At 37.3% G+C, this 24380-nt stretch overlaps 1 protein-coding gene across 7 annotated transcripts in view; it reads right to left on the bottom strand.

The window, feature by feature from the left end:
• The window catches only part of TMC1 (transmembrane channel like 1), a 396445-nt gene that overhangs the window by 145501 nt on the left and 226564 nt on the right, over positions 1–24380 (bottom strand). For 6 of the 7 annotated variants that reach the window (XM_021064884.1, XM_021064871.1, XM_021064852.1 and 3 more), the window contains one exon: positions 13735–13902. The exons of the other annotated variant lie outside the window; for it this stretch is intronic. In XM_021064884.1, the coding sequence (XP_020920543.1) occupies positions 13735–13750 (16 nt within the window). In that variant the 5' untranslated portion in view covers positions 13751–13902. The remainder of the gene's footprint in view (positions 1–13734; positions 13903–24380) is intronic. 7 annotated transcript variants of the gene reach the window in all.

The raw sequence follows: 24380 nt of genomic DNA, 5'->3' as shown, positions 1-24380 counted from the left end.
TACTAAAAAATGAATAAACAGAAACCTCAATTAAATAGAGTTGGAGGCCAGAAGGGGGAGCTCTCATCCTGTGTGGAAAACAGAGCCCAGCAAGTAAACAGACTTGCTTCAATTCAAAGACTCAGCCAATGGAAAGCCATGGACTCTTGGCTTACTAAAGCCCTCTCAATTTCCTTTTCCTCCCTATAAAAGCACACTCCTTTCCTTCCAGGCCTTGCAGGTGGCTCACCATGATTGCAGACCCCAAACTGCAATTCTCTGCTGATCCAAAACAAACCCATCTTTGCTGAAGAAATATCTGTTTGTTTCAGGTCAACATACCTGACCATGTTATTGCTAAGCAAATGAAAAACTTCAGGGATTAAAAATGTCCAGGATCCATAGAGAAACCCAGTGATGGGTGCTATTACCTCAACTTTTAAACAGATTGAGTAGGTAAATTCATTTAAATACTATGGATCATACATATGTTTGCCTTTGGTACTTCTCAAGATCAAACTATACATGGTAGTGAAGGAATTTTAAAAGATACAAACCCACAAGACAAAGGGAAAGAAGGAATATCAGCAGACGAGCAATTTCTACAGTATTTAAAAAATGAGAAAATAGAGAAGAGAATTCTAGTTTATCCAGGCAAGGACTATAGTGCATGTACATTTTTATAATGAATATGTGGCAGCTAAGAGGAAGAAAGCTGACTGGCATTGCAGAATGCAGGGAATTAGATCTTAGAGGCGAGAAGAAGAGCATAGTGGTGAGACATGGGATAGAAAAAGGCCTTAAATTGAAAGTCAACACTGGTAATTTCCTTTGCCAAACCACCTCACTGAGACTGCAAGAGCAACTAGACAGATGGAAAAACTAAAAGCTACCAGGTATCAGTAGCTCTTCTATCCTGCTTTAGTTTGCTTCATAGCTGTCTCCACCTGACATTATGTTCTCTAGTTATTTATTAATTGAGCTACTTTTTATTTTCCCTATAGGAAGTAAGCTCTAAGAAGGCAGGGCCTTTCTTGGTCTTCTTCAACTCTCTGTTTTTGTGCCTGGAAAATTGTAGCATTCAGTAAATATTTGTGGCATGAATAAGTGAATGTATAAATGAATTAATGAACCAATCCATCAACGAACAATAGTGATATTACATGGTAACTTTCGTCTACTCCCGGACGTACCACATTTTCCCCCTAGCTTTGGGGCCTTTGTATAAGAAAACTTTCCAAGAGAAAGAAAAATGATGAACAAAGTCACAGGAAGGAGGAAGCACAGGACTGGAGGGAACAGAGCAGAGCTTTGCTCCATTAGAGTAGGACTGCTTCTTTAGGGCTCTTCCCTAATTTCCTTGGAGACAAACCTATATTTTCCTTAACTGCATCTCCCGTACCTCTCAATATCAAAGCAGGTTTTAATGTAGCTATTGTAAATTTTTCCGGTTGAAATGGTTAGTATTTTACTTGGCTGTCTTCTCACTACAGCATTTGTGCAGTCTGGCAGCTCTGATCATCACAGAACCCCAGCCTTCTCAATGAAGAGATGTAAATACAGGGGGATGAAGAGGAACCATGGCAGGGAATCATGTTCCCACTTCAGCACACCATTATACAGATCACTCCTCTTCAAAGAGAAAGCAAATGTCACTTTCTCATGAGTGGGGTAATTTTCCTTCCCGGTGGTTGGGGCTGATAGCTCACAAGAATCTAGTGCCATCACCTATATCTAGACATAGAAAAGAAGAAGTTTAGCGAGAAGCAAAGAGATAAAGATTTTTTAAATGAACCAAATGATTTAGAATCTATTAGATTAATCTCTAAATCTATAAACTAAGGTGGCATTATGGTGCTATACGTAACAAATATTCAGGTCTCCTGAGTCACCAGCTGCCAGACTTGTGGATTGCAAAGAGGAGCCTGCGGTGGTTTATTTCAGTTTTCAGGTGCTTCCACCCATCCCCTCCCAGGTCATTGGAATGCAGCATCAAAACACCCTGGATGTGATATTATACACGTGAATATCTTTGTACCACTTTCTATACCAACCCTATCTAAATAAGTCACCAAGCCTAAAAATAGACCTCCTTTCTAAAGTTCTGCTTTTGATCCCATATAACCTACTAAGGAATATAGTATTAGAGGCCAATTGCCTGTCTAATACCCCCTTCACACAGGAGCATAGAACAAGGACTAGGGTCCTAGACTACGCTTACATCTTCTTAAACCTACCTGAAAGCAGGTCCTAGGAGGTACTTATAAAGATTAGGATCACAGAACTCACTATCCAAGTATCTATTCATAGCACAGTCAACCATTCACTCAATAAATATTTATTAGGTCTTAACTATTCTGTGGCAGTAGAAGATACATGGTATTAAAAGTCAGCCATGCTCCTGCCTTCCCCTATCTTCCAGCATCATCAGTGATATGATACATCCTGAAATTTCTGGAAGAGTTCTGATTACAAGTATTCACTAGCTATGATATATCATCATAGAATTTTCCATTTTTCTTTGTTTAAAAAAGTAATAAATTTTTGAATATGTAGGTTATTAAATGAGCACACTTTCTTTCATACTATTCAAACAAAAGAAATAAAACCTTTGAGTGTTATTAAACATCAAAACATAAAAGATGAGATCTGGCACATGCAAAAGCTTCCTAAAGAGACAGAATGGCTCCCAGGGCAGAGGAAGTAGCCAAAATTATGTCACTGATAAACTTGAAAAATAAAAAGGGTCAAAAGAGAGGAATTCCTCAGAAAAAGAGGCATAGAAAATAGGAAGCCAAAAAGGAAGTGATGTTAGTGCTTATTAAACATTATCAAGTGGGAGTTCCACTGTGGCTCAATGGGTTAAATATCTGACATTGTCACTGCTGTGCTTCTAGTTACAGCCATGGCACAGTTCGATCTCTGGCCCCAGGACTTCTGCATACTGTGGGCACAGCCAAAAAAAAAAAAAAAAAATTATCAATGTTAAGAAATCCAGATTCTAGAGAAGACAAGCCATTCTAATGTTTTTTGTTTGTTTGTTCTTTGTTTTTGTTCCTATTAGAAAACTGGAATGTTCCATCACTTGCAGCTGAAATATTCCTCAAGTCTTTCAACCTATCCTGGTCCTGATCATGGGCTTTCTAAGCAATGTTTGCATTATAATCTAGTTCCCCATGTAGATTTTTCTCTAGTGAAATTATGTGATGGCCAGCAGAAATTAACCATCAGTTAACTTAGCAACTAGACAGTTGACCACAACTCACCTCATCCTTGAACTTTTCCAAGCTCACAATCTAAAAAAATCTAAACTTTATTTCATAAGTTTTTACAGTAAACACACACACATATATATATATATATATATATATATACGAAAAAATTTTCTGGCCAGTGTGTCAATATTTGGTCTGGAAAAAGTGGTCACTGTCCATATAAGGAACATCTTCACTCCAAAGCACTTGGAGAAGAGTGACATGCATACTTAATGCCACAGGAAGTATGAAGAGGAAGAAGTTATGTTTTACTGAAGAAATCCAGGAAAGTGCCACAGAGGAGGCAGGAATCAATTGAACCTTGAAGATGGGCAGGGTGATGAAAAGCAAAGATTGAGAAGAGCCAAAGTGGAGTTCCCGTTGTGGCGCAGTGGAAACAAATCTGACAAGGAACCTTGAGGTTAAGGGTTCGATCCCTGGCCTCGCTCAGTGGGTCAAGGATCTGGCATTGCCATGAGCTATGGTGTAGGTTGCAGACATGGCTCAGATCTCACGTTGCTGTGGCTGTGGTGTAGGCTAGCGGCTACAGCTCTGATTAGACCCCTAGCCTGGGAACCTCCATATGCCATGGGTGTGGCCCTAAAAAAACAAAAAGACAAAAAAAAAAAAAAAAAAAAGAGAGAGAGAGAAGCTAAAGTGATTACTTCAATAATATACAGAAGTTGAAGAATGTGCTGGGCCTGGAACATGGATCAAATGGATTAAATATGAACTTAAAGTGAGACTAAATTCAAATGGCAGAAGACCCTGACATACCCGTTTGGCAAGTCTAAATGTCACATGGCAGCAATGTGAAACTATCTAAGCTTTCTGATGAAGGAAGAGACAGAATGGAAAGATACTCTAGGAATTAGGCAAAGTCTGAAAAAATATGAGCCATGGCAGAAAACTAAAAAGCACTTCTTTACTTATCAATAATTTACATTCTAGGGTAAAAATAACATACTGATATTTTTCCCCTAGATACCTTAATAAAAGCAAGCCAAAATGAAAAGTGAAGGACAGAGAGTTGAGAGTACTGGATCCTAGATCACAGAGGTGTTACTATAACATGGGGAAGGCACAGGAGGACGCAAATCTTGAGCTACTTCATGATTTTGACTGTAACTTGCAAGTTATCTCCTACAGGGTTCAGGAGACGTTTCTGCAAGAAGAACCTTTCCATGTAAATACTGAAAACTAGAATATATTAATTTTTGAAGTATTCTGTGAGAGGTCAGTACTACCAATATGTATCTATATGCAAAATATTTTATGTGGAGTTTAGGAAATTCTGGAACTGTGAAAAATTGTGTGTCAGGGGAGTTGGAATAGAAATATAAAGGCAGGAAAACTTTTTTAAAGGCAGACAGAATTTGGGGAGGAGATGTTATTATATTAGTTAATGCCTCTCAAAAGTCAGATGTTTAAGAACTGGATTATTGACCTGAAGGTAACTCAGTAAATTCAATGAAAAGGAAATATATTTGAAGTTAGAGAATTCCATTTCACAAAATCACCATATTTTAAGGCTAGGGCTAGTTGCAAGGTCAACTACACAACATTAGCCATGGAATGAAAACAAAACAAAACAAAATCAGCTATTCTTGTTGGAAGGCTGTTTAATTATTCATTACTTGGGAAATGTCATGGTTCTGCCTAGATGAGGGACCCATTTTCAGTTTAGACTTTAAGCAGAAGACAGCATCAACATTGAGGGGTTAGGAAGGCCTCTTCAGTCCACACAGTGTGTAGACAGTCTTCCCCTTCAAGGAATAAGGACAGACATGACAAATAAGACAGAAAAACCAGTGGCCCTCAGATGTAGAAAAAGACTTCTAGCATCATGAAGTCGTTCTCAGAGTTAAAAAGCAAAGACTGTGAACTCTCTGTCACAGATAGTTAAGTAGCTCACAATTAGAGATCCTGCAACAGAATGGAGCACAGAAGAATAGATGAGCCACACCTGCTCCCAAGAAATTCCCAAGAAGGTTCTGACTACTTCCCTGAAGAGGAAGAACTGGATATTTGTGTCAAAATCTTCCCTAATAACTATAGTTCACTTCACTAAGCATAGACTATTTATTTAAAAGGTAAATAAATGCTACCTTTAATCAAGTTCTATCATATTTCACTCTTCAGTCCTGGTCTTCAGATAGATCCTGTATCTTTCTGATAATTTACAGTTATAAGAACCACCTCACTTTGATAAGCCATACTCATTTTCTGGTATTAAGGTATTAAAATATACAGTGCAGCCTAAATTAATCAGGCCTTTTACAAAACTCAACAGTTCACCCCACAGGCAGCCTCTGTATCTGTACAATCCTCACCCCAACAAACAAATTTCTTGGATGAAGACTCATCAAAACCACTCAATCCCTGTTACTTTCCACCTTATCTATTTGGTCCAGGAGGAATACATGAATTCTTGCCTTGACAAATGATGGAAACATAAGCTGTTTTCAATAGTTCTGTTTTATCAAGACATATTCCTATTTGCAGGTAGTACATATTACATACTCTAAGCAGAAAATTGTCTAAGATAGAGAGTTAACATTGGCTGGAAAGGAACCAAGAGACAAGAAAGTTAATATTTATGGAAGATCTCCTACATATAAGTAAGCTGAACTAAAAGACATGAAATGATTAGTTACAGTGAACAACCCATCATTTTATTATCCCAATTACTATGCTTTTATGGGAACTTTTCTACCACTTCCCTAACATTTTCTGTGACTTGTATCCTGAAATAAACATAAAAACATTTATTCACCCACATGGCTGAGAAAATGGAAGCTTTAGGCCCTCCTGGGTTTAGCCTTACCTGTCATGTCTACTACAAAAGAGAGAAAAACCATATGAAGCCAGAAAATGAAGCAGGTTTGTGGAGGTAAAAGTGAAAGAGAATTTCCTAGGTTTGCTATAGAGCTTCAGTCTCTGGTTCTGGCTGAGCCTGAGACTCAACTTCATTCTTCTTTGGGTTCCATGAGTCCTCCCCTGCTATCTTTTAGCTTAAGGTAGCTAAGATAGAATATGTTGTCCTTAACTAATACACCCACTCAAGATCCAAAGCCTACAAGTGAAGAAAGGATTCAAACCCAAGTCTGCATGATTCCGACATTTGTTTGACTCCCTGCATCACCAAGAGATAATGACATGGTGCTGTGATAAAAACAAGTACAGTTCTGCATAAACAGAACTGTAGCAGTCAGAACATTGACGTAATCATCCAAACATACTCAGAACCGATCAGATTTGTATCTGCTAGACGTTTCAGATCACACGCTAAGGGCTGATCTGGATAAATTGAAGAATGTTCACTAGCGAGCCCTAGAAAAAGATTAAATAGTTGGAAATGAGAAAAAGGTACAAAGTATATGTTGCCTCTACAATTCAACTGACACTTCATATCCTGCATCCAAACATCTTTCTCAGAATGGTCTTATACTGCTTTTTAATATTTTCTACACTTTTGTCTCATCTCTTCAAATAGGCTATGAGCTTCTTGAAGTCAAGAAGCATCTATTACACTTTTTGTTGTGCTAAATGAATTAAAATTAAAGAACACAGCTTGTTCAAACAGAAGAGGATAAGAGGATAATTTAATAACGGTACTGGTAAATACAAATTGCTACATTGATGGGAACTGATTTTTTTCCTCATACTACAACCTGAGAGGAGGAAGAATTCTCACATACTAATATGAGATATTCAAATTAGTGTTATGCATACATTTACAAATTGAAGCAATTGTTGCAGAATGCTTTTTGCACAAGAGGAAAAGAAAAGCCTTAGAGTTTCAACTTCTTCATAGGGATTTTTTTCTTGTCTAGGATAATTTTGGTTTGGATCCTTTTACTGTCTCACTTAATAAAGACTTACAGATTTCATGCCCTTCTTCAGGCCTTTGCAAGATCTAAGAAGACATCAAACAAGAGTGGAATTTCAACTTTTTTTCCCCATTATAATATGAATATACCTAGTACTTCTGAATATTATGATATGGAACTCAGATACTAAAAATCTGTATCTTATCTTCGGTAAAAACCAGGCCTGTGAGAACTACTCCAAAGTAGAAAAAATACATTTTGAAGATATTTACCTTACATTATTTAAAAGTTATAATAACTGAAGAGAATCCTCAAATGTTCAAGCCAAACCATACCATAAATGCAGTATTGGAATATCTGCTTCCAGCCACAACGAAGTAACTAGCAAAGCATTAACCCTCTTACCTCGACCGACTACAGAGCCAGACAAAATAGATGAAACATTTCTTTATCAGATACTGCTCAATAGACAGCCCGAAACAGTGATCCCTCAAAGAAGCAAAACAAATGAGATGAGCCCTGACATTGATCATTTTGCCTGAAGGTAGTTTCTATGCTACAGCACAGGGAGAGGGAATCCAAACTGAGGTTTGTGGTCTCACTGAGTTGAGGAGACATGCTTCTGATTTCAGGAAGTTCAAGGCAGTCAGAATTTATGAGGTAAAATCCAGAAAAAAACAGAGCTTTAGAAAGGAGAGCAAGAGTGTGCACTCTAGCTCTGCAGACATATCCTTTCAAATATTGGCTGAGTACTGATGTGTGCACATATGTGTGGTAACTACCAGGGAAAGAACACTAAAAAGGATGAGCAGAATAGTTTCTGGAGCTCCCGGAGTCAGGAAAAGTTCAGATTTTCCACCAGTCAGAAAGGAGAGACCTCTTAATTCACAGAGTGTTAGTTGGAGTGCTCAGAAAGTTATTGCCCAGACCAAATTAGCCCTGCTCTGAGTCACCCTAACAGAGCTTAAAACCAAGTCTCAAAAGCATCCAGCTAATTTGAAGTCATCCCAGAAAATAACCCAACAATATTTAAAGAAATACAGAGAAATCCCAGCACCCAAAAATATAAAATTTAACATTTCTAACGGTGAATTTAAAAAACCACCAGATAAGCAAATAAGTTGAGAAAATAATGCCCTCAACCAGGAGAGCAATCAAATCAACTAATAGAAATAGATCCAGTAAAAACCAGCATGATAACAACAGTAAAACAGCTATTATAAATGCAGTCCATATATTTAAGAACATAATGAGAAAAACAAGAAAATTTAAAAATCTGAATCAACCTGGACTAGATGTTGATGAAGAAAAGAACACCAAACTTGAAGACAGTGATTTTATTCAAAATGAAATATAGAAGGAAAATAATATTAAAAAATGAAAACATCTATGATCTGTGAGGTGTTAATAAATGGTCTAAAATATGTGTAATTGCAGTTCCAGAGGGAGAGTTTAAAAAAAGTGAGGAAATAATGGCCAAATTGTTTTAAATTTGATGGCAGTTATAAACCAAATATCCAAAACTTTCAGCAAATTCCAAATAGAAAAAGATTAATAAAACTATAAGAGGGCATAGGATGAACAAATTGCTAAAATGAATGGTAATAATGTGAACATCTTAAAAGTAGACAGAGAAAAATGACATAAAGATAAGAATAGTCACAGACTTCTCATCAGAAACAATGAAAGAGCGAAACCCTTTAAGTACAAAAAGTAAAAAAAAAAAAAAAAAAACTATCAAATTAGAATTCTACTTTCAGGAGTTCCTTTGTGGCTCAGAAGGTTATTATTACTATTTTGCTTTTTTTTTTTTTTAGGGCCTCACCCACAGCATATGGAGGTTCCCATGCTAGGGGTCTAATTGAAGCTATAGCTGCTGGCCTATGCCACAGCCACAGCAATTCGGGATCCAAGCCGCATCTGAGACTACACCACACAGCTCATGGTAATGCCAGGTCCTTAACCCACTAAGCGAGGCCAGGGATTGAACCCGCATCCTCATGGATACTAGTTCGATTCGTTTCCACTGAGCCACAATGGGAACTCCTCAATATGTTACATTTTAAATTACAACTCATAATTAGCATCATTTTTACAAATCCTTAGTCTGCATTGCAAGGTATTTCTTTGCAATATACTGATGTTCTTAACTGACCATCAGCCCTCCTCTGGAAACTGTTCCCTTAGCTTCTGTGACTCTCTCCAGTGTCTCCTGAATCATCCTTTCTGTTTCTTCCATGTCTTATCCTGTACATCCACACTAAATGCTTAAGTTGTCCAGGTTGCCATCATTGGCTGTCTTCCTTCACCATTCTATATATTCTTCCCTGGAAGCAACAGTATTCTAGTAACTTCAATTCCCAGATTACGCCAAATCTCTATTACCAATACCCACCTCTCTGAGCTCCAGAAAATATCAAGCTCTACCTTAACCAAACCTTTTTTTCTTTTTTTTTTTTTTTTTGGTGCTTCTCTGTTTTATTTATTGGGATTTCCTTCTACTCAGTTGACCAAGCCAGAATCTTTGGAGTCATTCTCAGCAACTTCCTCTTTCTCCTCTTGATGGATTCAATCTCACCAGGCCCTAGTATTTCTATATTCCAAACGTTTTTGGCATCCTTTCTTTCTGTATCAGACACAAACCTCAAGTACCTCATCCAATTCCTTCAAAAGCTTCCCTTCTAAGGCTCTAACAGCATCCCAACCCTAACCAATCACTTTCTTATAAAGTGCCATGTACATGGAATAGTTGACTGCCTGTAAGCCCAGAGTTTTTAGGGCCTCTGCCACTTTCAGACTTGGATGCAATCCACATGATATAGTGTGGGATCTGGCATCTTATAGCAGTGCCCTGTTGAAGAGGTGGATAACATAACCAGAAGCATGTTTTATTAACTCTCCATAGAGTAAAAAGAGGAGACAGGAGGGATCCGGGCAAATAATTTTGCCCCTCTTCACCCGTTTATGGAGTACCTCTATGAGCAGTGTTTCTTTGTATCCTGTCTGGAGAAGTCCGACATTCTGAGCAATGCACCTGCCTGTTGACCTTCTGTTTTTCTTCATAGCTTGTTGAAAGGGAAAACCAATAAGATATCACTTGCCACCTCTTCATATCTAACCATCATGGCAACTCATCACTACATATTAAACAAAGTCCGGCATATAATATGCACTCAAAAATGGAAGCTATTGTTAAAATACTATGATATTATATAACCAAAGTAGGCAGTGATATTGTTCTTTTCATATCTTATGAAGCTCAAACATTGTCAAAAATTATACTCATCATCTATGAATTTGTTTCTATTTTATTAAATATAAGTTAAATATAACTTTCATAGAAAAATTCTGGAAGATGCCCAAATGTCAATGATGGTCTTTTTGTGGTAGAATTCTGTGCTTTTCTTGGTGTCATTGTTTAACATATTTTTATAAAATTTACACATTTTAAGGCAATCTACAGATTCAATGCATCCCTATCAAATTACCAAGAACATATTTCACAGAACTCAAAGAATATATTTTAAAGATTTTTTGGAAGCACAAAAAACCCAGAATAGCCAAAGACATCCTGAAAAAGAAAAATGGAGCTGGAGGAATCAGGCTCCCGGACTTCAGATTATACTACAAAGCAACAGTCATCAAAACCACATGGTACTGACACAAAGACAGAAATATAGATCAGTGGAACAGGATAGAAACCCCAGAATTAAACCCATGCACCTACAGCCAACTAATCTATGACAAAGGAAGCAAGAATATACAATGGAGAAAGTACAGCTTGTTCCATAAGTGGTGCTGGGAAAACTGGACAGACACATGGAAAAGAATGAAATTAGAACACTCCCTAACACCATACACAAAAATAAACTCAAAATGAATTAAAGACCTAGATATAAGACCAGACACTATAAAACTCCTAGAGGAAAACAGGCCAAACACTCTCTGACATAAACGACAGCAACATCTTCTCAGATCTACCTCTCAGAGTATTGACAACAAAAACAAAAATAAAAAAAATGGGACCTAATCAAACTTCAAAGTTTCTGCACAGCAAAGGAAACCCTAAACAACACAAAAATACAACTCACAGAATGGGAGAAAATCTTTGCAAGTGAATTGACTGACAAGGGACTAACCTCCAAAATTTATAAACAACTTCTGCAGCTCCATACCAAAAAAACAAACAAGCCCAACAAAAAATGGGCAGAAGATCTAAACGGACAGTTTTCCAAAGAAGACATACAGATGGCCAAAAAACACATGAAAAAATGTTCAGCATTACTCATCATTAGAGAAATGCACATCAAAACCACTCAGAGGTACCACCTTACACCAGCCAGAATGGCCATCATCCAAAAGTCTACAAACAATAAGTGCTGGAGAGGGTGTGGAGAAAAAGGAAGCCTAGTACACTGTTGGTGGGATTGTAAATTGGTGCAACCACTGTGGAAAGCATTATGGAGATGCCTCAGAAAACTAAACATAGAACTCCCATTTGATCCAGCAATCCCATTCCTGGGCATCTACCCAGAGAAAACCATGACTCGCAAAGACACATGTACTCCAGTGTTCACTGCAGCACTATTTACAATAGCCAAGACATGGAAACAACCTAAATGTCCATCGACAGAGGAGTGGATCCAGAAGATGTGGTATATATACACGATGGAATATTACTCAGCCATTAAAAAGAACAAAATACCAGCATTTTTTGCAACATGGATGGACCTAAAAACTATCATGCTAAGTGGAGTCAGCCATAGAGTGAGACACCAACATCAAATGCTTTCACTGACATGTGGAGTCTGAAAAAAGGACAGACTGAACTTTGCAGAACAGATGCTGACTCACAGACATTGAAAACCTTATGGTCTCCAGAGGAGACAGTTTTGGGGGCGGGAGGATGTGCTTGGGCTGTGGGCTGGAAATCCTGTGAAATCAGATGGTTATGATCATTATACAACTACAGATGTGATAAATTCATTTGAGTAATAAAAAATTTAAAAAAAATTACACATTTTCTGCAACAACATAGGTTTCACTCATAATCAAAATAAAGAGATTAAATTTTCAAACATCTATTGTGAAAGTAATAAGATTAATAAATGATATAATAAAGAGCATTAATAAATAGCAAGAATAATCAATTCCAATCTTGCTTATTTAATGAGATGGCTGACATTTAAGATAGCCTGAGCAGCCTTATTGCAAGTTTTTATAAGAATTGTTGGAGATCAAAAAAGATCCTGCCAGTTCTCATTGTTGCTCAGTGGGTTAAGAACCCAACTAGTATTCACGAGGATGCGAATTTGATTGCTGGCCCCGCTCAGTAGGTTAGGGATCCAGTGTTGTCAAGAGCTGCAGTATAGGTCACAGACGTGACTGTGGTGTAGGCTGGCAGCTCTAGTTCTGATTCAACCCCTAGCCTGGGAATCTCCCTTTAAAAAATAAAAATAAAATAAAAATAAAAAAATAAAAAAAAAGATCCTGCCAAGACCAACAAATACCAAAATAGCTTGAAGAGTTTGAGGACCCCAGGTTAAAAACTCCTAAAGGTGTTGAAGTCAAACATCTTATATAAAATTTGAACCCTGCACTTATCCATGGAAAACCAACTCCACCTGTTAAAAGCTAATATACAACTATGAGCTATTTCTAATAGATTCTTTGGAAAAGTGCATTGATCCTCCAAATAAGTCACTGTTTTGGGTTTTGTTTTCTGAAAGCAATGACCTATTTTGATAATAATATTCCTAAGACTGTCCAGATGTCTGAAGTCAATAAAATAACTGAGCATATTAAATAGGATACTGCTCAAATTCTCAAGTCACAGGCCTGGATGACTTCAGTAGATTATCTCTCAGTGAGATCTCTGTCTCCACTTTCCATTCTAAGATTAAATAGTCAGCTAAAGGAATGATGAAGACCAAGGCCATCTGGATAAGAAGTTCTATGCCGAAAAGCAAATACGTATTTCCAGGTTTTCCATATTTAAAAATTTTACCAGTTTGTCTTTTGGGGACTGAAATGAGGGTGACAACAGATCCAAATGTAAGCTGCATAAGCATCACAGAATGACAGCTGAATATGCCACACATTATCTCTGTAGTACTGAAAAGGCACCCCTGTGACAAGTCACAGTAACCAAAATGTTTCATCATATTGTTTCTCTTCACATAAATACCCCTGAATAAGGTATTATGTCTCTCTTCTTTTTCTCTGCCTTAATCCTCTTTCCTCTCCCCTTTAACTTTACTTAATTCAGAACTGTATCTAATTTACAAACTGAATTAGGACAGGTCTCCCTCACAAAGCTGATCCACACACCAATCTGACAAGAGGTCACTGCTGTGAACTGAACTCTGAGTTTGAGTCATAGTACTGGAATCTCAGTATATTTTACTTTCCCCCATTGTCTTCCTAAATGAAAGAAGGGTAAGTTCAAGCACTTGCTAGTTGGTGAAATGATACATCCATGGAAGAAAAGAAGTTGACGAAATATTGACTCCTTCCTAATTTTTCAAGAAACATAGGGACCCTAGCCACAGAAAAATAGAAAGAGGAAAGCTCCAAAGAGGAAACAAAAATTGTGAAACAAACTTTTCAAAATGTACAATCTCTAAGAAAGGTAGAGTACCCTCCAAATGGTGCTTATTTTGAAATACCTTTCTTGGGCGGCATCCTGGAGGTATCCTGTCAGAACGTCTGGGCTGGGCTGCAGACTAACTTGAAGAGAGATGACAGATTGAAGGGACAAATATTTCGGGTCTGGTCCAGCACATCCACACACTTCTGCCTGTTGCTGAAATTGCTCCCTGGTGCCATTTCACAGTCTGAAACATAAGAAGGTACTAATTTCCTTGCCATTAAATTTTCATGAATGTTTAGTTTGCCATTTAGGGCTGGAGTACTCAGGTCAAAAGGGCTGTATTTGGGGCCCATGTTCAAAATAAAACTGATCGTGTATGTCCTATTCAAAGCAAATCTGGCTTCATTCCAGTTTGCATATACTTGGCTGCCTCATTTTACATGCCTCCCATTCTAGAGCTTTACCCCAATTACACGTACAAAGGGCAATGTAAGGGAGTGTACTTCCAGAAAGGTGAGAAATACTGACCACTAAGTTGATGTGGTAAATTAAATGAGTAAATAAGGCTACTCTTGCATGTGGAGTTCAGGTTTAAGCAGCAAAGCTACAGCACATTCAGCTTTGCAATCAATCCCAATGTGGTGAAACCTGGAGACACTGTGTTTATTTTCTCAGCTTCTCTGAAAATAAAACTTACTATAAAAGGAAATTGTCATTTTCTGGGAAATTTAAAAAATGTATTCTATCAACACTTCTCAAAGGAAGATAGTGATCCTTACTTTAAAGTGATAAACAAAAAAGATTCCCATCACTGAAAAGAAAAGAAAGGAACAAAAAGTGCTAAAATTTAATGTTGCAAAGGAGGCTGCCTTTTTGAGAGGGAGAATGCTGGCATTCTCTGGTTACTTCAGTGATAGCCACTGACCTTGGCAAGAGGAAGCACTGTTTTGAAATGGATCCTGGTAGCACATTTATACCAGGGCAACTTTTGGCTTCACAGATGGATTTGTGCACAGACAGGACTCTTCTAGAATATAAAGCCTAGTACATAGATTTTAGCAAAAGTAGTGTGTGCACACTTGGAATTACGGTTCAAAACAAAGCTCTGTAAAGTGGTGCTCACTTAGTTTTTTCCTATTCTGAACATTAGATCTTAACTGTGATAGTAAGATAGGATATAACTGATACAAGTACTCAAAGATTTACATTTAGTGTTAAAGTTGTTCTTCAACAAGGGAATTTATAGAGATTGATAAATTTTGTTGCAACTTATTGGACCTGTAATCTAGAGTGAGAGCAATATGTTATTTAATTCATATTAACTTAAATATATATGTAAAATAACTCTAAATGCTACTCTTCAAAAACCATATTACACTTATAAAGATGTTCTGCAGCCTTGTGTCCAGAAAATTATGAAAACAATACTAGACAAAAGACTGAACACAGAAACCAAAAAAGAAAAATAGATTAATTATGTTAAAAATTAAAATTTCTATTCATCAAAAGATGTTTCAAAGAAATTCATGTGAAAAATACAACTCACACAGCACTTCATAAAAGTATGAAAAATAAAGAATTTCTGCCTACCAACAAGAAGAAAACAAGCACTCCCCAAAGGAAAATAAATGGTAAAAGTTTTGAACAAGTATTTCACACAGGAAGTATAAAATGGCCTGTAACCTAATTTAAAAAAAAATGAACAAACATGAGCAGTAATTTCATGAAGAGGGAACATATAGCCAATAGACATATGAAAAAAGGCCCAATCTAGTCTAGAGAAATGCAAATGGAATCTACAAGTGGTATGGGTATGTTGGTTAAAAACCTGTTCCTCTGGTGAATTTGAAACTGGCCCCCATATGCAGAAGACAAAGGGAGACCAAAGAATCAGGCTACTTCAGATTGGTAGCTGATGGTTTTAATAAACAAAAGAACTCACGCATGAGGGTTATCTCCAGTGGTCACAAGACAAATAGATCACAGTATCACCCTGCAGAATCTTAAGAATATACAGAGGCCTTAACTGGGTTGAGTATATATTCAGTCCAGTTGCTCTCAACAACACATTGCTCTCACAAGAATGTCCTTGGGGCAGCTCTGGTGCAGGGAAGTCAGGCAGAATGCACCTTCCAAGGGCAGGGGATAAGAAACCTCCAATGGCCTGGGTCCAGTTTGGGGGTCAAGAGCAGTCATGTCCTCTTGATGACCTCCTCCAGTACTCCACCTCTCATGACTGGCTCTTACAATTTTACATGACACCCTTTTCCACAATGCACCCTGAGAGGTCAACAAGAAGTTTCATTATCATGACTCATTTGCAGCCATCTGCTACACTAGAGGCAAATACCACAGCAACAATATAGTCATGTGTAAGAGAAAACACAGATTAAGAAACAGTTTTTTTCCACAAAGAGCCCCATCCAAACTACTGATTTATCAAGTTCTCTAGGCTGAGGTTCGAATCTCTCAGAGTGTTCACCTGGACCCTCATATGCTTTAGAAAAGGTTCTACATAGTATGAATATTCTAGATAATAGCATAGGTGCCTCCTTGGCTATCCTATCTCAGAAGACAGCTTTCCTCATTAGAGACATCTTAGTGTTTAATAAGGAGTGACTTTGTTGGATATCACAAGGCTCGCTGGGTGAATTTAATAGAGGCTTTTATGTGAGCTATAATGTCCTCCAGACCAATGGAGGGAACAAAGATTGCAGCCAGATGATAATACCAGTGGAAAACAGAATGTACCCATCTGGCCTTGAGGAGAGAGAGGTTGGCAATTTTTGTTGTCATGGGGTGGAGTCTCCCTTGTGCTCAGAGAAAACTCAGTTTGCAGGGAACCAACCACCTAGATAGAAGCCATGGCCAAAGATCTGTGCCATACAACCACTGGGTTTAATTTGGGGCTGCCCAATAAATACTTGTGTGGCGTGACCAGTTTGTACCAAACCAGCCACTATCTTTTAATGTGACAGAATGACTACACAGTTCTGGGTATATCCATCCCATATCTCCGGATGGTTCTGTCTAAAGTGCTTTTTTTGCTCCCAACATAGGGTTGCATGAGTGCTTAAAGGTCCATAAGCTGAGGTAAGCCCATCCCAAATCCAAGTGTAGCCACTCATGGCTCTGACAGTGTTATTTTAGGACCCTACTGGTAAGCAGCTGATGGACCACCTGTGTAATTTGACTGACCAAAAAAGAGTATCCATGCCTTGTATTACTGACAGTGTGTGCCACGGGCCAGGTTTTTGGATCAGTGTCAGTAATACCAAATGAATTAAGAGTACTAATCCTAGCTTGTTCTTCCTTAATGCACTGCTTTAGTGCTTTCCAATTCCCTCCCTAGAATGGTGACACTCACTGTGTCAATCCAGAAGAGCTAGAGGGAGGCAGCTGCATACATGTCCAACAATTGGATTGGTTCCTTCACCTGGCATATGAGTGGATCCAGCGGAAAGATATTTCTATTAGGTACCTATGCTGTGACCAGGCACCACAGGAACAGCAGAAGTCCGCACTCAAAAAATTAGATATTTAGTAGGAACTTGTATGGGGAGGTACTTCACTTCTATAAGAATTACACTTTTGGCCTGACCCTTAGATGTTAATGTGGTTTTGGTTTGAGGAACTTGACCTGGTTGAGCATGCCACAGGTATTGGCAGAGAGGGCAGCACCATCAAGCAGGGGAAGAGAGACTAGGGATAGGATATGTCACACCAGGACTCTCACCTTCACCCCCTCTTTCAATGCCACATGTTTTATGCCAGGTATAGTGGAAGGGTACTGGAATATCTTGGCTTTCTTTCCTGCAATGAATGTAGCCCCATCAGGGCCTTCATAGGCAAGAGTGTAGAAGATCAGCCTCATTCCCAGTTCCCTAAGAATTTGTTGTATTTCCTTTCTAGAGCTCTAAGGTCCCACATGTCCAGAGAGATCCTGCTTGTTGGGTCAAGCTTCCCTGCAATATAAAATAATCTATAAGGAAGTGAGTGCCTTGACAACCCCACTCCCTGCCAATTCCAAGGCCTGAACACCATGCAGGTGCTGCTAGAAGGTAGGCTGTGTAGTGATATTGCTCATTTCTTTGCTTCCTACCCAGTCAAAGAAATGCTGTTGCCTCCCCTCACCAGTCCCTCATCCCATCACCCCATAACCACTCTTGGATATTTTCCCTGGCCTTTTGTTGGAGCTTGACAGCTATATCAGTAAGCTCAGTGGGTATACATTCTCTCCTCAGGAATGTTTCCTGAACAGGGGTCTGCCTCACTGGTTGGGGTTGTCATTGCTGTGCTTTTGCTTTCCTTTGAATTGGGGGTCTGGTAGCATGGGGTGTGTTGTCAGTTTCACTGGCAATCACCATAAAGTCCGCCTCTTTGTTCTCTTTACTTTGCCAGGGATTCCACCTCTTAACAAACCAATCCGGCTTGTCACATGTTTTCAGACCTTAATCTGCAGCAGCTTGCACCCTCCTAGCTTTTCAAGACAGCATGCTATGTCTCCAGTTTATCATACTGCTTTCCCACCTTGCCTGCCAGCCCCAAAGTGAGCAGAGAAGTTGCCAGAGTACATTTCTCTAACCTCAGTTCTTTCAACTTTATAACTCAAGCTTCAGGCTTTTGTTGGGCTCAAACACTTTGGAAAACAATCCAATAATATACCATGAAAATAAATTATTGCTTAACTATGACCTGGCAAATTTACTACTAAGAATATACACAAGAACCTCCTGTACATGTTTATGAGGAGGCAAGTACTATTCATTTTATCAGCGCTGTTTTTGATAGAATAATAATAACAAACCTTGAAAAATACATAAATTATGGAATATTTACAAAACAGAATGTTATATATCAATAATAGTGAATAAATCAACAATAACAAAATTTATTTGTAAATGTAAGTAACATACAACTGGAAAAACAACTTTGAAAAAGAAAACAATAGTTGGAGGACATACACACCCTAACCTCAAGACTTACTAGCAAAGCTACAGTAATCAAGATAATATGGTATTGATATCCAGAGAGAGAAATGGATCACTGGAACGGAAAAGAGAGACCAGAAATATACCCACACATATGTGATCAAAGAACTTTTAACAAAGGTGCAAAGATAGTTTAGCGGAGAAATAAGTCTTTTCAATTGATGATGTCAAAGCAATCAAATATCCATACATTAAAAAACTGAACTTCAATCTGCATTTTATACCATACACAAAAAAATGCTAGAAAACACAGAAGACTATGGATTAGGCAGATTTAGGATTTATTTTTAGACATAATACTAACTGTTCAATTCATAAAAGAAAAATGATAAATTGGACTTTATTAAAATTAAGAATATCTGCTCTTCAAAAGATATCATCAAGACAATGAAAAGACAATCACGGACTGGGAGAAAATATTTGCAAATCATATATCCTGAAGAAGGATTCATAATCAGGATATGTAATAGAATATGTATATATATACATATAATAAACTCTCAAAACTTAATAAGAAAACAAACAACCCAATAAAAAAATTGCAAAAGATTTAATAGCTACTTCACCAAAGAAGATAATGATGGCAAATAAGCACAAGAAAACATATTTAACATCATTAGTAATTAGAGAAATGAAATTCTATAAATTATACATTTATATAAATGGCTAAAATTAAAAAGACTGGCTAGCCCAAGTGTTGGAGAAGATGGGGGACAACTAGAGCTCTTATACATGGTTGTCAGGAACATAAAATGGTACCTACTTTTTTTTTTTTTTTTGTCTTTTTGCCATTTTCTTGGGCCGCTCTCGCGGCATATGGAGGTTCCCAGGCTAGGGGTCTAATTGGAGCTGTAGCCGCTGGTCTACACCAGAGCCACAACAACGCGGGATCCGAGCCACGTCTGCAACCTACACCACAGCTCACAGCAATGCCGAATCCTTAACCCACTGAGCAGGTTCAACCCAGGGATTGAACCTGCAACCTCATGGTTCCTAGTCAGATTCGTTAACCACTGAGCCACGACGGGAACTCCGGTACCTACTTTAGAAAATAGTTTGACGACTTCTTGCAAAGTTAAATGTACATTTAACATACAATTTTGCTCTAAGATATTTATTTACTGAAAAGAAAGGAAAGCATATGTTCCTATAAAGACTTTTGCATGAGTGATTATAGAAAAAAAGCTGAAAACAATCCAAACGTCCAACAAAAGGTGAATAGATAAATTGTGACACATCCATAAAATGTAATGTTACTTAACAATAATAAGCAATGAACTACTGGTATATACAACATATTTGAATCTCAAAATTATGCTTTATGAAAGAAGCTAGACAGAAAAAAGTACACATTGTATTATTAAATTTACATAAAGTTCTAGAAAAGGTAGTGACAGTGAGAGTTTTCATCTAAGTTTTCAGGACGTACACTTGAGTATGTGCAGTTTACCGTATATTGATTTTATCTCAATACAACTATTAAAATAAAAGCCATGCATGGGCCAGTAATAACGATGTGTCATGAAACAAATATCTAGATTAACTTACTTTTGAACAAATGATATCTGAAACAAGAAGGGGAAAGAAAGTATGAAGGAAAGAGAAAAGAAGAGAAAGAGCAAAGAAGGGAAGAAAAAAATACCTTTGAAAATTAGGGACAAACAACCGAAATACAAACAACGACACAGATAAATCTCAAATGTTTATGCTAAGAGAAAGAAGCCTGTCTCCAAAACCCACATACTATAGGATTCCATTTATATGATATTCTTGAAAAGGCAAAACTGTAGAGACAGAAAACATATCAGTGGTTGTCAAGAGCTGGAGGAAGTGACCACAAAGAGGTACAAAGGAATTTGGGAGGATAGTGAAACTATTTTATATCTTGCCTGCAGTGGTTGTTACATAAATGTATTTATCAAAACTCATAGAACTATGCACTTAAAAAGTGAATTTCTTACATATGTATTATACTCCACATCTGACCAAAAATAAAAATTGGAAACTGACACCTCTTGGGTTAACTTTGAGCTGCATTTATTTTTCTCTGCCTATACTGATTCTTTTTTTTTTTTTAATGAAATTAACTGGCAATAGAAAAAGAACATTTCATATTACCTGCCTAATCCCTGGAGACATTTGAGTTTAAGCTGTCTTAAACCATACCTTAAACTCATTTTAACACCTTTATTAGCATGATATATTACCTAGCCATAAATAAATTTTCCTGTAGGAATAGAATAGGCAATGAGTGGGATAGTAAGAGATGCAGGGAGTTAGGGACTACTGGGATCCTAGAGTTAGCAATGGTCATAAGAACCTGGAGGAGAGAATTTGCAACTTAAGATTGAAATATAAGAAATTACAGCTAAGTGTCCAATCTGAAGGAGATAAAAATACAGTCACAATTTTTGTGCTATTTTATCTATGTCATGGGGGTCTTAATTACCAGAATCTAAAAGAGGGGACATTAGAATCTAAAGTCAGCTTATTTTTATTTTCAGTAACAAGCATAGTGCTCATATATAAGTGGTCTATAATTCTTGGTTGGAAGGAAAATGAAGAAGACAAAGATGAAAAAAATCTAAGCAGGCCTGACTTCATGATACAATATCTATGCAGTTGCATAGGACTTCAAGAATAGAAGGGCACCAGGCTTAAGTTCTACTGTTGCCACACTGACATTCTTAAATCTTTTTTTTTTTTTTTGTCTTTTTGCCATTTCTTGGGCCGCTCCCAAGTCATATGGAGGTTCCCAGGCTAGGGGTGTAATCGGAGCTGTAGCCACTGGCCTACACCAGAGCCACAGCAACGTGGGATCTGAGCTGTGTCTGAGACCTACACCACAGCTCATGGCAACACTGGATCCTTAACCCACTGAGCAAGACCAGGGATTGAACCTGCAACCTCATGGTTCCTAGTCAGATTTGTTAACCACTGAGCCATGACGGGAACTCCTTAAATCATTTTTGAACAAGACAGCCTGTATTTTCAATTTGCACTAAGCACCACAAATTGTGTAGTTAGTACTAAATACAGGAGATTTTTGAGCCACCATTGAGTATTCTCTAATAGACAAGAGTGAAGAGAAATATTTTTGACATGGTACATCTATTTGACATTGTTATTAACACCTAAGAGATGCAGTGAGGCACAGTTACCAGTTATAAGACCTAAATGAGGTGTGTTGACAAACCACAGAGATGACACATAGATCAGACTGGAGGGTGGCAATCAGACCACATGTATATGGCTATATGGCTATTTTTCAGTTGACAGATCAGTCATCCCTGAAGGAAAAAAAAAAAAGCAAGAATGAAAGTGATGCCTACAACCACAAAATAAATCACAAATAGCTGGTATGAAGACTGTCATTCAAGTGTCACTGTTTGGGCCACATAATTATGATCACCCCAATTTTATTCCATTTTGTCTGTCAAATGAAAAATGGATACATTTAAGAAAGTTATTTAAATTTTCATCCAAAACAAAATCCCCGCTAAAAAATACACTGACAGCAAGGGTGAAGAGAGATAAAGTCTTATGGTCTCATATTTTTAAATGCTGTCTGATTCTTCATCTATAAAACATAAGAGGAGATAGGCACTAGAATGAGTAGATTAATGTTAAATCCACTTTCCCACACTTGAAAAGTGTGTTGTCACTCTGACTATTCACCCTCTCACTGGGCCTCAACACAGTTAAGCCCAAATCAAGAGATGAGTGATGATGGCACTGGGGCCTTCTTATCACGGTTACTTTTGCACTGTACATCAGTGACCATGCAATTAATCATCCAAGTCAGGACACTGTTGAGAGTGCTAAAATGTTAAGCTGTAAAGGACACTGGGACAACGGACATAAACCATGATTCTCCCAGACCAGCCATGACATACAGTCACCCTCACTGTAATATTATTACACACATTGCCGGCATCCAATTAACCTTTAGTAGCACCACGACATATCATCAAAAAAATGACAATCACAAAGACATTACCAAAAAAGTATCAACTGCTTTTCAAATAGCTAGGCACTATGCTAACCACTTAAATTTTTTTTTTTTCATTTTAAACATCAGAAATACATTTTTTGATTGTATATATAGGTGCAAAATGTCTTGAAAACTGGCCTATGAAATTGGTTCTTTGGCCTATTTTAAATTATTTTGATGCAAATTGCAATTAATTTTGGTTGCTAGAATGGGGGGAGGGTAGAGAGTGCCTAAAGAATTAAGAGAGATGAACAATGAAAAAACAATAACCATTGAAAAATGTAGGTTATGGGAGTTCCCATTTTGTCTCAGTGGAGCTGAATCTGACTAGTAACCAAAAGGAGGCAGGTTCAATCCCTGGCCCTGCTCAATGCGTTAAGGATCCAGCAATGCCATGAGCTATGGTGTAGTCACACACGTGGCTCGGATACCATGTTGCTGTGGCTGTGGTGTAGGCCGGCAGCTACAGCTTTGATTCGACCCTTAGCCTGGGAACCTCCATTTGCCACAGGTGTGGCCCTAAAAAGCAAAAAAGAAAAGAAAATAGAAAGAAAGAAAAAAAAGAAAAATGTAGCTAATGGTAAATTAAATTACATTTGAGGGCGCTTGAGTATGATATATAATTTTAAAATAAATACAATCCTTCTTCTTAAGAAAACTTTTTAGTGTTCCTTTAATTTATTCTTCTACATATCAGGAATAAAATAGTAGTTATACAGTGTATATATAGTAGTTAAATTTCAAGCATATATTTTACATGACTAACTCTACTAATATATGTGGAGACCAGTGAAAAAAATTATCAATTACTTTAAGACTTTATACATATATCCAAAAACAACTTCTGCAGAGAAAATCTTTGGGAAAATGTCAAATATTTTATATATATTAAAGTGGCTTATAAAAATATTGCTATTATTACCTAATAAAAGGCAATAACATTTATTTTCCTTTTATCAAAGGATAGTTCCAAGAAATAATTAGGTCTCTTAAAACTGAACATTTTGCAGTCAAAGTCAGTTGCTATACAAATTCAAGGGATTAGAAGTAGTATGCTAAATTATATTTATTAATTGTGTAAATCACGTTTAAAATTATGAAGCTTACTTTCTTAAACTTATGGTTAGCATCCCTTAAAATATCTTTCCCTGCATTACATAAATTCATATCCCAGAAATTGCAAAAAAAACCCCAAATATTAGAACAAATTATGTTAAAATATCACCAGCAGTTGTGTCCCATGAATCAAGTTCTTCATACATTATATAACTCTATATTTTCTAACTATAGTAATAAACGCATACTTATGGCAAAAAAGAAAAATGAAGAAAAGTATAAAGATGAACATAGAAATTATATGCATGGAGGAATTATTAATCACTCCTTAACTTCTTATTCTCTTCCATAATTTAACAACTTTTACAAAAAATGGGTATCAATTTTTCAACCAAGATGAACAATGATTGTGCAGCAAAACAAAATGGTAATAATTTTTTAAGAGTAAAAGGTAATGAACTATGACAGTATGTTTTCTATAAAGAAATCCTTGACCATTCTTAGAAAAATTAGGTTTTAATCCTAAACCTGACATGTAGTTAGTAGCTCTGTGGCCTTAACCAAGTGTCACTACTCCTCTCAGTAAGATGAAACAGAAGGAGACTTTTTGTCAATTCATACTCTCTGCTCATTTGTTTCTGTCTGTGCCTTCACTCAGAACCCACATATAACAGGGGCTAC

The sequence above is a fragment of the Sus scrofa genome, chromosome 1 (genome assembly GCF_000003025.6).
Source record: "Sus scrofa isolate TJ Tabasco breed Duroc chromosome 1, Sscrofa11.1, whole genome shotgun sequence".
Taxonomy (NCBI): Eukaryota; Metazoa; Chordata; class Mammalia; order Artiodactyla; family Suidae; genus Sus; species Sus scrofa.
Note: the sequence above shows the minus strand (reverse complement) of the source record. Positions and strands in the feature narration are given on the sequence as shown.